Source organism: Trachymyrmex septentrionalis, unplaced genomic scaffold (genome assembly GCF_001594115.1).
Source record: "Trachymyrmex septentrionalis isolate Tsep2-gDNA-1 unplaced genomic scaffold, Tsep1.0 scaffold92, whole genome shotgun sequence".
NCBI lineage: Eukaryota > Metazoa > Arthropoda > Insecta > Hymenoptera > Formicidae > Trachymyrmex > Trachymyrmex septentrionalis.
Genome location: NW_017306112.1, coordinates 43859 through 56996, shown reverse-complemented (window position 1 = coordinate 56996; position 13138 = coordinate 43859). Strand labels below are relative to the sequence as shown.

Here is a 13138-nt window from a genome sequence, read left to right as displayed (position 1 = left end):
TATATATAATCTTTATTTGTTCCGCGTAGGATTACAAAGAACTTCTGCTGCATGTATTTAATTGCATTATATTTTATCTGATTTCTTTTGAGAATATTAAAGAATATATATATTATCTGTCGACAAGGTATACACCGAAATTGGTACGCGGGTAAAATTGTCTCCTCTTCGAAGGATGACACTACCGTACATGATAAGCAATTTGAGATGGTTAAATCCGAGATCTCTTGTGATATTGGATACTCAAGAGAAGTTGCATTTGTTAGACGTAAGAGCGCAGGATAATTTGGAGACATTAGACATGAGTCGCGTTGGTATTTCTTATGCTTCTAGTCATTTTAAGGGACTATCTACTGGCGGAAATGTTTCTAAGGTACAAAGACTGGTATGTCAAGGACACAAAGAAGTGTATTTAATACTACATTTGTAATATATTTTACGTAGGCGATGGCGTTAGCCGGTGAACGGGCATGCTACAACACCGTTATAGTTTTTGGTACGCAGCTGTTGTTATTAGGAACAAAGAGTTTACATGTGATATGTATGAGAACGTGGACTGAAAGATTGCAATATTTGATCGTACAGGTCAGTTTAAAGCGATGCAAAGGATCTGATTATGAGAGTACGATGTTATAAATGAATATAAATTAACAGGCAATTGAGAGCAAAAATTTGATGCAGTTATTAGAGCGTTATAGTTAACAAATGTATTTTATAGAGTTACATATAGTTAGACAAAATTGGACGTTTCGGCTCAGTTCGAGCCATCTTCAGCGATATCCAAATAATAAATTATACATTAGTAATTGTTTGCAAGAGGCTCTTTCGGCTGCACTCTTGGATTTAATTATTGCGAAGAATTGCTAATGTGTAATTTATTTGGACATCGCTGAGGATTGCTCGAACTGAGCCGAAACGTCCGATTTTGTCTAACTGTAAGATCTAGGAAATACATTTGTAGATAGATATTTCCTAGATATGTTAAGAAATACATTTGTTAACTATAACGTTCTAATAACTGCGTCAAATTTTTGCTTTCAATCGCTTATCAATAATTTATATTTATTTGTTATCTCGAGAGTTTAATTTATTTTTATTTTATTTATTTAAGATTATAAACTTGCGTCAAAAAGAGTCAAACATGAAGTTAACGATTAATAAATTATAATGTATTTTGAAAGAGAATTATACTAATACAAATGTTTTAGCTTATATTAAGTCATCCTCAGTGGATGTTAAAATGAAAACTTACAGTATAATCATATGTAATAACCAGTCAACGCAATAGTGATTGTCGCTAATAGATAAAAATACATAGGCCAGTTTAATAAAAAACGCAAGAGATGCGTACTATATGTAGTCAAGAATTTAGATTTGTTTAAAGATTAAAAAAAAAGGAGAATGAAATTACAATGCCATTAGTCATTTAGTACAAAGCAACTTGGAATTATTTGAAACACAGTGGAAGCAAAAAGCTTATTGGTTAAACGGCAATGGTTGAAAAGTCATATGATCAAGCAGAATTATTTAAGTTTAATACGTTATACAAACGAATGATTCTGATTAGTCGTATTACTTTTCTGAGATTCCGTTTTCCGGAATTCCGATTGTCAAGGGGAAACATTCTAAGTTCAATTATTATAACTATGAGCGATAACTATACTATTGCGTTGATCAATTATTACAGTTTTAGCGAGAGTTCTCGTTAGATCTAGCAGAGTTCTATATTCTACAATCATTTTTAAATAGAGTCCGGCTACGATTACCGCTATATATTTTTAATAAGTGTCGTGCTAGATCCAGATATTAAAAAATTAATTAAACATTTTTTGTGGCTGGAATTTAGTTAAAAAATGATTGTAGAGTGTAGAACTGCTAAATTTAACGAGAATTCTCGCTAAAACTGCTATAAGCAATCGGCACGACACTTTCTCCAAGTGTCGTGTTGTCTTCTATATTGAAAATGTATAAAAATAAGTAATTGTTGGAATTTTGTGTTCAAAGTGCGTTTTTTATTAAACTGGCCTATGTATTTTTATCTATTAGCGACAATCACTATTGCGTTGACTGGTTATTACATATGATTATACTGTAAGTTTTCATTTTAACATCCACTGAGGATGACTTAATATAAGCTAAAACATTTGTATTAGTATAATTCTCTTTCAAAATACATTATAATTTATTAATAGATCTTTAGTAGAATTAACGGTAACTGTTGTATTATCACTAAAGTGATAATATTTATCATTTTCTTATACTTTAGAGGAAAAATGTTGTGCTAGTTTCGCGAAGTTTTTCGTTTCTTTTTTACATAGAACTGTAGAATTACGAAAAATGCTGGAACTGTTTTTCATTATTTGTTTGTCTTTATTTTTTTTATATTAATAGAATGTCGTGCTAACTTCACATATCCAAAATATTTGGATATTGTATTAAGTAAGGGTGACTCCAGGCGACGTGGCTAATGTACGTCACATTAGTAAATATTAAGAGTCATCTACATAAGTTGCAAACGCAGAACACAGTTCGCAGACGCATTTGTGATAGAAATGAAAGCTGTTATTAGTACCATTGACGCTTCTGATTGGCTGTCGTTCTGCGTTTGCGATTTACGTAGATGACCCTTTACACACGCGCGCGTACACGTATGCACTCTCTCTCTCTCTCTCTCTCTCTCTCTCCCCCCCTCCTTCCTCTATCCCTTCATCCCTCTTTCTATATATGCACGCGCACGCCCACGCGCATGTCCACGCCCACGCGCATGTCCACGCCCACGCGCATGCCCACGCGCATGCCCACGCGCACGCACGCACGCACACATACGTCTGCATAATTATTCATGTTGTGGCCGGCGAAAAAATTGACGGAGTCTATCGAGATTTAAATCCCTCGTTTACAAATGTAACAGTCGGTATGCTACACCAACGATATCGAGAAATATGATTCCCATACTTTTTGGATGGTCACGAAGGCAGCTACACCTATCCGACACGTACAATTTTCTTACTCCATGTAAAATTGTACGTTTTCGGATAAGCATGGCTGCCTTCGTGTCCATCTAAAAGATATGGGAATCATATTTCTCGACAATAGATATTAAAATTATGTAGACAAAAATTCAGCCATATCGCTATTGATTAAAAAAAAAAAAATGTATTACTTTGATCCAGTATAGCGATCTTTTTTACCCTTCCGAGGAGTATGGGAGTCCATCTGCCTTAGAATAAGGGTATTAACTATCGGCAACAACATTCAACTTTTACGCTTTCAATAAAAAAAATCAAAATCTGCAACATTTTGAAAAGACACCTCCTCTTCAAGCGACCGTGTCCGGGCTTAGAAATATATGTACTGTTTTTATGTTTTACGTGAAATAAAAGTTTACCTACTTCCCATACTTGTCGCTTTGGATAACAAAATCACTATAGTGGTCTCATGGTCTACCATAATTATTCAGTTGTTTATGTATATTTTAAATGGCCTCCCTCCCTCTCCCTCTCTCTCCCTCCCTCCCTCTCTCTCTCTCTCTCTCTCTCTCTCTCTCACGGTTCTCTTTATTTTCCTATAATATAAATATAAATATTTAGTGAATGTTCGTAAAGTTGGTATACATAGTCCATGTCATTTGAAGTCGCTTTAGTTCTCTTCCAAAATACATTATAATTTATTAAACATATAATTTAGGCTGTATATACTATATTATACTATATATATATATATATATATATATATGTATATATATACAGGGTGTTAAGTTTTTGTCATACTCAGCAAAGCGATTCTTTGATTTATTTCAAGTCCACATAAATATATGTCCTAAACGGTTGTTTCCAAAATAAAAAAATTTAAATGTGTAGTAATAATCTGTTTATTTGAAAGAAATACAGCTTGAACTAGTCAAAAACTAGTTAAAAACAGAAAAACAAAATCAGGCTTCAGTTCCTCTGATGAAATAAAACAATTAGATGAATTGTTGAAAATGTCCACTTTGCGCATGATACATCCATCGAGCCTTCTTCTCAAAGATTGACGTACATGCTCAAAGATACCAGGTATGTTACGTATTGCCTCGCATGAAAGCAACTATTCGATTCCTCAAATCATTCTCATTCTCAATTGGGGTGGTATAAACCAATGATTTCAGATGCCCCCAAAGGAAATAATCCAAAGGATTTAAATCTGATGATCTAGGAGGCTAAGGTTGAGTTCCAGCTCGCTTTATCCAGCGATTATTGTACACCTTATTCAAATATTGACGAACTGTGATGCTAAAGTGGGCTGGAGCGCCATCATGCATGAACCACATTGCATGTCTCATCATGAGTGGCACTTCTTGTAAAAGTTGAAGTAGATCTTCAAGAAATTGCCGATATGATGCACCATCAAGTCCTAATGGAAAAAGTAGAGTCTAATTAAGAAATCATCAACAATATTAACCCATACATTCAATGAAAATTGTTGTTTGAACCTAGATTCGACTACCTTATCTTCACGCCATAAATGGTTATTATGAAAATTAATAATTGCGTTTCTGGAGAAGTTAGCTTCATCGGTGAAGAGAACTTGAGATGAGAATTAAGGATTTTTTTCAAGTTTCTGAAAAATCCATTGATAAAAAGCTAGTCTTTGTGGAAAATCGCATGGTAAAAGTCTCTGTACACATTGAATGTGATAAGGATATAATTGTTGGTCTTTCAAAATTCTCCAGATGATATAATTACTCACATTTAATGTCCTAGCTATTTCCCTTGTGCTCGTTTCTGGATGTGCTTCGATTTCGTTAAGAACAGCTTCCTCTACTACTGGTGTTCTAACTGTCAGGCTTTCCAAGATCAACAGTATTCCTTACAAAAGAACCCTTTTCTCGAATAGCGGTGAATATTCGCAAATGTTGTACGACATGGTAAATTGCATTGGGGATATCTTTCTACATAAATACGTCTTACCTTGCGTGAGTTACCATTTGCAAGACCGTAGGCAAAGTGCATATCTGCCATTTCAAAATTTGTAAACTTAGGCATGATGAAACCGATTTTGATAGACTAAAACAATTTGACCCGAAAACGTATGTACAAGCTAATTGATCCGCAGCAACATCAGAGTTAAAGTTTATTTTTGATTTTGTGACTTTGACTTTGACTTTGTCACTTTGTTTACGGTTATGCGAATGGTAACGCATATGAAGCAAGGCATATTTATGCAGGAAGATATCTCCAATGCAATTTACCGTTTCGTCAAACATTTGCGAATATTCACCTGTATTTCGAAACTAAGCCGTTTATGACACATGTTTATATGGACTTTTTTATTTGAAATAAACCAAAGAATCGCTCTGTTGAGTATGACAACATACTTAACTAACACTGTATATATATTATAATTTAGTGCCTAGTTCATTGTCCTTTATTGGTAACATAAGTTTAAATTTTAATTCACTGAAGCTTAATTGAATATTTACATTAAAAAATGTTTTGCATTTTAGAAACGTTTTCCCGAAGCGTTAGCGTTGGGTCTTTCTTTTTATCAAGACAAAGGCAAGGCGGTTATCGGTCTACGAGGTTCTAAGCAGCGTCGCAAGCAAATAGCACGCGATAAAGTTTGTGAAGTATTGGTGCAGTATATGGACGAATTAAACCAATGTTTGATAGACGAAAATACAGGTTACGATACGATAGTGCTCACTTGCGTTGATTACTGCATTCAGCTGGAAAACTTAGATTTGTTGTTCGGAAATTTGTGGGATATAGTCTTTGAGTCGGAAGGGCTGAAAACTAGTTATTTGCATGCTCTCGAAGCTCCTCTGCTAGACGGAAGTCTTCAATCGAGATTGCCGCCATTGATTGCCCAGCAATTAGTCACTCTTTATGATCAAGAAGATAAAGTAGATTCGCTGGAAGCGATTGTAGTTTTGCTCAATGTGGATTGTCTAGATATTCATCAAGTAAGTCTCAATGTTAGCAAGCGATGAAAAATAGACATTTACGTTTGCAACGTCATTTTATGATTTTAGAATGTATTTTTGTCCATAGGTAACGACAATTTGTCGTCAACGAGGACTTTGGGAAGCGCTAATTTATCTTCAGACAACAGCGTTGGGCGATTTTACAGCACCCATTCATCAATTGGTACCAGCACTTCAGAATTTATTACAGGATCCATTAGCCGCCCTTTCCCGAGACTGTATAAAACTCGGTAACGCCATTCTAGTTTATACTAGCTGCTGTCTCGCTGGTCGTGGATTTCCCAAGGATGAGCTCCCTGAAGGCATGCCACAAAAAGCGAAAGCAGACATATTGAGAGCCCTGTTATCTCAGCATTCCAGTTTGGCAAATGATATGGAGAGGCAATATCCATATTTGAGAACATTACTACAATTCGATGCGAAAGGCTTTCTTGATGTTATTGCCATCGCCTTTCAGGAACCAGAATTTACCTCCGAAATGGGTCTCCGACATCGACAAAGGCTCATAGACATCTTGTTAAGTATTGTTATGTCGAATACGCCACTTACTCCGAAAAATATTGATTACATCACGCTGGAGCAACAATTTATGGTTCTTATATTCGTGGCAAACGAAGTGTGTGAAAGCACTATTACGTTAGAGTATAATACGCTGAATAAAATGATAGATATATTATGTATTGACGTGCACATGGAATTGTCGAAGGATTTTAGAACTGAGAGAGAAAACGCTGTGTTGGGATTGTTGCATTCTAAAAAGTTGTGCAATATTTCTGATAATACTTTGTTAAATTTAGCAAATAGAGCAAGCTTGTAAGTATTTTTAATTGATTTATTAATCTTTATGCTTTTTTATTGGTTATATATAGTGTTTCACACTTAATGCACTACCTGCTAATTGCAGATTCTTAAAGTAATTTTGAGACGAAAGATCTAATATCAAAACGTCGAGATTAAGTTTTTAAATTAATAGCAATTAAAGTTTACCGATCATGGAGCAATTTCGCACGCTCGGGCATGATGATATAACAAATGCTGAGGGTATGTCATAATGGCTCTCTCAGTAACCTCAAGATTACCATATAAATATTTTTATTAAGAAATTGTTCTTGCTTCTATACAGAATCTGTTTGTACGCATAATTAATATCGAACTATATAACAAAATATTAATTTAATAGCGATATTATGACATGTGTGTATCAAAAGAAATTCATTATCATGTCCTTGTTTTGTATGCACGGTAAATATTTTTGTAAGAATTAGATGAACTATTTTTAACATAAAAAGAATTAAATATGCAAGAACGGTACATTTTATTATTAGAAAATATTATTAGGCATAGATTTAGCATATCGTATAGGATCATATAGGACGCATCTCGATTTATAATTTAGTTTGTTGTATGTATTCTGTGAATGACGTATTAAAAACAGTGTAAATAAAATTTTACAAAGACTACAAAATATTTCATGATTGTTTATAAATTCGTGTATATTTTAATTATAAGTAAGAATTATGTACATTGATTTATTGTCTATGAAATTTAACGACATACATACATGTTTTGATGTAATTTATATCACTTTTTATATTTTTAACTTTTTTCAACATCTTAACTAGGATAATTATTAAGAAATACGTATATATAGTAATTTGATTTAAGTACATTAATGTTAGTTAAATTAGTATTTTATACATATTTTAAGTATTGCTTTATTAAAATATTTGATTCTTTTTACGTTAAAAATAGTTTTATTTATTAAAAAAATAGATAATATAATAATACCGTACATACAAAGCACACGATTATGGTTATGAATTTATTTTGATACATATCTAGCTATTAAATTGATACTTTGTATACTTTGATATTAATGATGTGTAGTGCTTACATAATATAAAACAAATTTCGTATAGAAGCAAGAATAATTTTTTAATAGAAATATTAATGCATATTTGTATGATAATCTCGAAGTTGCTGAAAGGGCTCTTGTGACATATCTTCTCATCATTGTCATATCATTATGCCTGAGCGTGTGAAATGTCAGCTTTGTGATTTTTAATTATTACTAATAGTGAACTTTAATTATTACTAATTTAAAAACTATTATAGTCTCGACATTTTGGTATTAGACTTTTCGTTTCAAAATTACTTCAAGAATCTGCAATCAGCAGGTAGTATGTTAGGTCTGAAACGCCCTTACACACACACACACACACACACGCGCGCGCGCGCGCGCATAATACATTATCGTATTTATGTTGTAGTATAAGAGTCGTGGAATTACTGTACAGTGCACGAGAAGATTGGGTGGCAGTATGCGAGTGCATGATCCTGGAGCCATTAAGGCATCACGATGTGTGGCCTTGGCTAGAGCATCTGCCGGCTGCTTCGTTAGATCAAGTTATATCGGTTCACACTTCAACTCTTCTGACGATTAATGCCAATCAGTTTGCTATGATTGTTGCAACACGATTGCAGAACAAGATTGATGCAATACTACAGAATCTTACCGATAATTTAAGCTTAGAATATAAACTGTTTGGAGCGTTGTATCAGATCGTACAATACAAAGAGGAGGATGTTTCTTTGGAATTAACAACTGAGCACTTGGAGAGATATTTAGCGTTAATGTGCGAATTGGAGCCGGCACGCGTAGTTGCTCACTTGCACGGACCACACGGGTGTAGGTTGGATGAGGCGTTAAAGATTGTCCAGAAATGGAATTGTAAAGATGCAGAGGCGGTTATGCTAGAGAAGCTTGGTAATTATCAGCAAGCATTTGATCTTTTGTTGAAAGAGTTTGAGAATTGCCTGGAGATGTACCAGCAAGATAAAGCTTCGGAAAGCGAAATGGTGCACACTGCCATTCAACTCGCTGGGATATGTCGGAGATCTGCGGGGAATCTCGACTGGATGCCCCTAGTGGAAGTTATGTTTCGATCACATTCAGAGAATAACAGGCAGAAGGTGGATATATTGAACGGCAAATTGTTGAGATTAATTCTAGAATCTTTGAGTGGTACATCGATATTGTCGAATATATTGGAGCAGATCCTGAGAAATCCGTCAGCAACGAGTGGAACAATGGGTGACATACGGCAACTGCTATCCGGAGTCCTCACTCAATCGCGATATGAGCAAACCCTCGTCGAAACTACCGCTCGATTAGTGAGTTTGGAGCTTCATAAGGCTCTAGAAATATCCTTGAGGTATCTTGGAAATTCTGATGATATAAGAGATATTTCATTCTTATGTTCACTTACCATTACTATCTCAGATTGTCAAAAGCGAGAAAATACAAGATAAAAATTTTTGCAAATTTGAATAAAAACATTTTTCAATAAAACAACACTTGTAATCAATGGAATAATAATTTATTGGAAATCATTTTCTTGTTTCAGGAAATTAGAAATCATATACAAATTATTTTTATATATTATTAATTTGTCATAACTGCGGAACATAGTTTATTTAATTTTATATATATATATATTTATATATATGATACAAAATTCTAAAAAAATTCGTAAAGTTCTATGAGAAGAAAATAAACAATTTTCGTCTCTTACAGTTTTTGTGTAAAGTTGATAGTATTTTAGTTGATGACGAAGTTAATGAAGACCAATTTTCGGCAATTTTTAGCAATTAATATCTTGTTAACTATTGCGAAAATTGCAAAATGGTAGAGGACTTTTCTTATCAGTTTAGTCCATTCCGCCCCTATGCAAAAGATTATTTTCCAAACATTCTATATATACACATGCATAATTAATTTCTAGATATATTGGCTATTTATTAATTAATGAAACAAAAAGAAAGTTTTCGGTATTTTACAAGTTGTTTCTATCGCTTTAAATGTTGAAACATATTATCATATTAATATATTGTGCAAAAATTTTGATTGTATATTTTTTCGCTTCCAATATAATCTGAGTAGTAGTAATGAATGAATCGGAGCTTTAATAAAGTGCAGAAATCCGCAAAGCTTCACGATGAACCTCATCGAATAGTTCAAGATGCAAGATTTTCTTGATAATAATGAAGCAGAAGGAAAGATTTCATCTAAATTGAATGATGAAAAGCACGTAAAATCAAAGAGGTTCATCGTGAAACAGACTTTTTTTCTGTTGAATGTTATATACATATATCAATTATATGCAGCGATTTTTCTATCATTCAGGGATGCTGGTAGAGCATGCGGCAATATTTCTATAACTTGCCCCTTATGCAAACAACCATTGTCGCATTGCCCTGATCACGTGGTAGTATTTGGCTGTGGTCATGGATACCACTTAACATGTCTGGGTGAGCCTAAGTCGTGTTACAAATGCTTGAATACAAAAGGATGGGCGCCCATCACTACCAACGTGGCGCACACTGTTGCGCAGCCGCCACTGGTTAGTTGTAACAGCAATGTATCTTCTCGTTACCTTTCATTTTATATACTACAGGAATACTATTTTGTTCACTTCTATTTTATAGAGAAAGAAACAACTTCTTCCGCCAGAATTTTTACATCACAAAGATCTTGTATTAAGACTAGCTCCATCCTGTTCTATTCCTGATCTTGAGGGTATCTTTTAAATCTAGTCTTCGACTATCAAGAATGATGATCGCGTTTGTGGGCAGTATGTAGTATTTTTAAGATATCAAAATGAATGTGTACAATGTACTGTACTATACATATATTAAGGATAATCCACATATTGTCTAGTACCAGAGCAAGAGGAGAGATTAAGCTCTTTCCTTGTGAGATTTGATTTGTTTGATGCGCATTAATGTTTATGATACGTTGCCAAATATAAATTATTGAAATACATTTATTATATATATTGTTTATATAACATTATATTATTCTCTTCCAACGTGTAACTTCATACATTTATATTGTTTCCTCGACTATCATTGATGAATCCATTTTGTGTTTTATTTTAATAATGAAAACTGGTTTCCTAGGCACATTATCTGCTAAAACGCAACACGGATCTATAGGTTCATCATCAAGTAACTCACCGGTGAGAAGTTTTGCGACAATTGGAAAAACGTCCAGTTTTAGACATTTAGATTTGTCGATTGGTGATATGTTAATATTTGAGACATATGTGTCTACATCAGATTCTAGTTTAACAAGGAATGGATTCAACTTCAGTATAGCTATATATTGTCGTAACTGTAAATCAAAAAGGATCGCTAATATAATTTGCTCATAGAAAGTCCTATAAGCCTATACATATTTTGCATACTTTTCTTATAATATGCAATGATGTATTAAATGTTAAAAGAAGTAGATACGTGCCTTATCATCAGATTTTTCGAGATTACATAATAAATCTTCAGTTTCATTTAACAAAACATAACACTTTGCGAGATATTCACGACTGTATTTGGTCTCATGAATGTACAACAACTCCCTTGTTAAAGATTTCTCTCTTTTTATCTTTTTAAGGAGCAACGATAACGGTATTCCCGATAGCGTACGACTACCCACTTGTATCTTGGAACATTTTTCATAGACCTGTATAACTCATGCGCCAATCCTGTAAATATTTATACAAGACATCCATAAATGTAAAATATAAAAGTTTTACCTGCTTATTAATAGAGTTCCATGAACCAACAATCCTGTTTATAAATTGTTTAAAGTCGCTCGTAGAGGTATAATTCTCAGATAAATATAATAACGACTGGAGTTTATCTGTTAGATTGCACAACAATTTACGAAACAACTCGAATTTATCATGAAATTCAAGAGCTACGTCTGGACCGTGACCTTCCGACTTGAGAATGTTCACCTGTATAAAAAAATGTATCCATCGTATGTGTAAAATTCGTTTGACTGCACATAATTTTGAAACGCTTAAAAATGAAACGTGTTCGTGTGTGTTCCGATGTTTATATATTAACTCACATTCTTTTCGAGAATTTGTACAATGTCATGAGTCGATATGTCGTCGGTCGTCATGATGGTTGTTTACAGAAATTATTTTAGATATACCTTGTCAAACTGTTAAACAAACTTATTTCCATGGTCAACTCGACATCATCCGAAACGCGATAGTCCTTTTTTCAGAAGATAGATATATTCAGTTTGTTTCTTTTTATTGATTGTTGACTTATATAAACGACATTATTGTTTTCCTTTCGTATACATGGGGATACAACTTCGGATGAGAAAGCATTTTGTATTCTCGTGTGTACATACATGTAGTACGTACATACATAAATTTGATGTTGATTTGCTTGCATAGCATAGCACTTTATAACATCGCGTATTAATTTCATTGATATGACATCTTTACGTTTCGTTAACATTCCTGTTTTTTTCATTCAATAATGATATAATGAGATATCGTATGGGATGAGATAATTGAGAATTGACTTCTTCATGGATCGCTTAAAAAATTAACTTATTAGCTTTATAATTTTAATCGCTAATAGCGATTTCTTAACGTTATAAGCGCTCCTGGACTATATCATAAGTAACGTATATGTTACATATTCGGTATTATTATTTTATATAACTATATGTTATTTAGTTATACACAATTATTGTAATAATTGCAGTAGAAACATATTTAAATTCATATTTAAATTCGCATTTACTGATAGGGGAGTATGTGCTGTAATTTATAGTAATAAAAAGTAGCGCAACACTGCCATCAAACGTGCTAATTGCTAATCTGCGCCTTTTGCTTCGAAACGAACGCCTCATCAAACATTATTATAACTCTAGTCGTTTTCGTAGACTATCTCCTTTAACATTGTTTCTCACAGGGGGGAAGAGTACCTCTATACAAAAAAAAAGAGGACGGATTATTATATATATATATATTACATATATGCAATTTAATTTATTATAAATATTTGATTTTTTTTAAAAGATATAGAATAAATTGCTACTGTATTACTTAAATTTCATGTAGAAGTTTAATATAAAAGCATTTGTCTAATTTTTTCTTTCTTTTTTATATTGCAAGGTTATTTATCACCATATATATATTGCTAATAAAATTTCTCTTATTATTTTATCACTGATTACAAGAGGAATAAAATACAATACGTAAGAAGTTTATATGATACTTTAGATAAGGAATAATTTAATAACAAAATTAATTTTTGTATTTACTAAATGTGTAATTTCGAATTTCTAATTTAGATTTAATTATA

The 13138-nt window shown here is 33.1% G+C and overlaps 2 protein-coding genes across 2 annotated transcripts in view; one reads left to right on the top strand and one right to left on the bottom strand.

The window, feature by feature from the left end:
* Nucleotides 1-10571, top strand: part of LOC108756063 (vacuolar protein sorting-associated protein 8 homolog) — a 13396-nt gene extending 2825 nt beyond the window's left edge. Inside the window, exons 6-12 of the mRNA XM_018499623.1 lie at nt 128-373; nt 445-585; nt 5486-5944; nt 6033-6778; nt 8236-9180; nt 10152-10368; nt 10454-10571. Coding sequence (XP_018355125.1) covers nt 128-373; nt 445-585; nt 5486-5944; nt 6033-6778; nt 8236-9180; nt 10152-10368; nt 10454-10555 — 2856 coding nt within the window. The 3' untranslated portion in view covers nt 10556-10571. The remainder of the gene's footprint in view (nt 1-127; nt 374-444; nt 586-5485; nt 5945-6032; nt 6779-8235; nt 9181-10151; nt 10369-10453) is intronic.
* Nucleotides 10572-10830: 259 nt separating this feature from the next.
* Nucleotides 10831-12516, bottom strand: LOC108756064. Its single transcript, XM_018499624.1, has 4 exons — nt 11880-12516; nt 11560-11763; nt 11268-11486; nt 10831-11141 (listed from the first exon to the last, which is right to left on the bottom strand). The coding sequence occupies exons 1-4, from the start codon at nt 11931-11933 to the stop codon at nt 10854-10856; spliced, it is 765 nt and encodes a 254-aa protein (XP_018355126.1). The 5' UTR covers nt 11934-12516; the 3' UTR covers nt 10831-10853.
* Nucleotides 12517-13138: the final 622 nt, after the last annotated feature.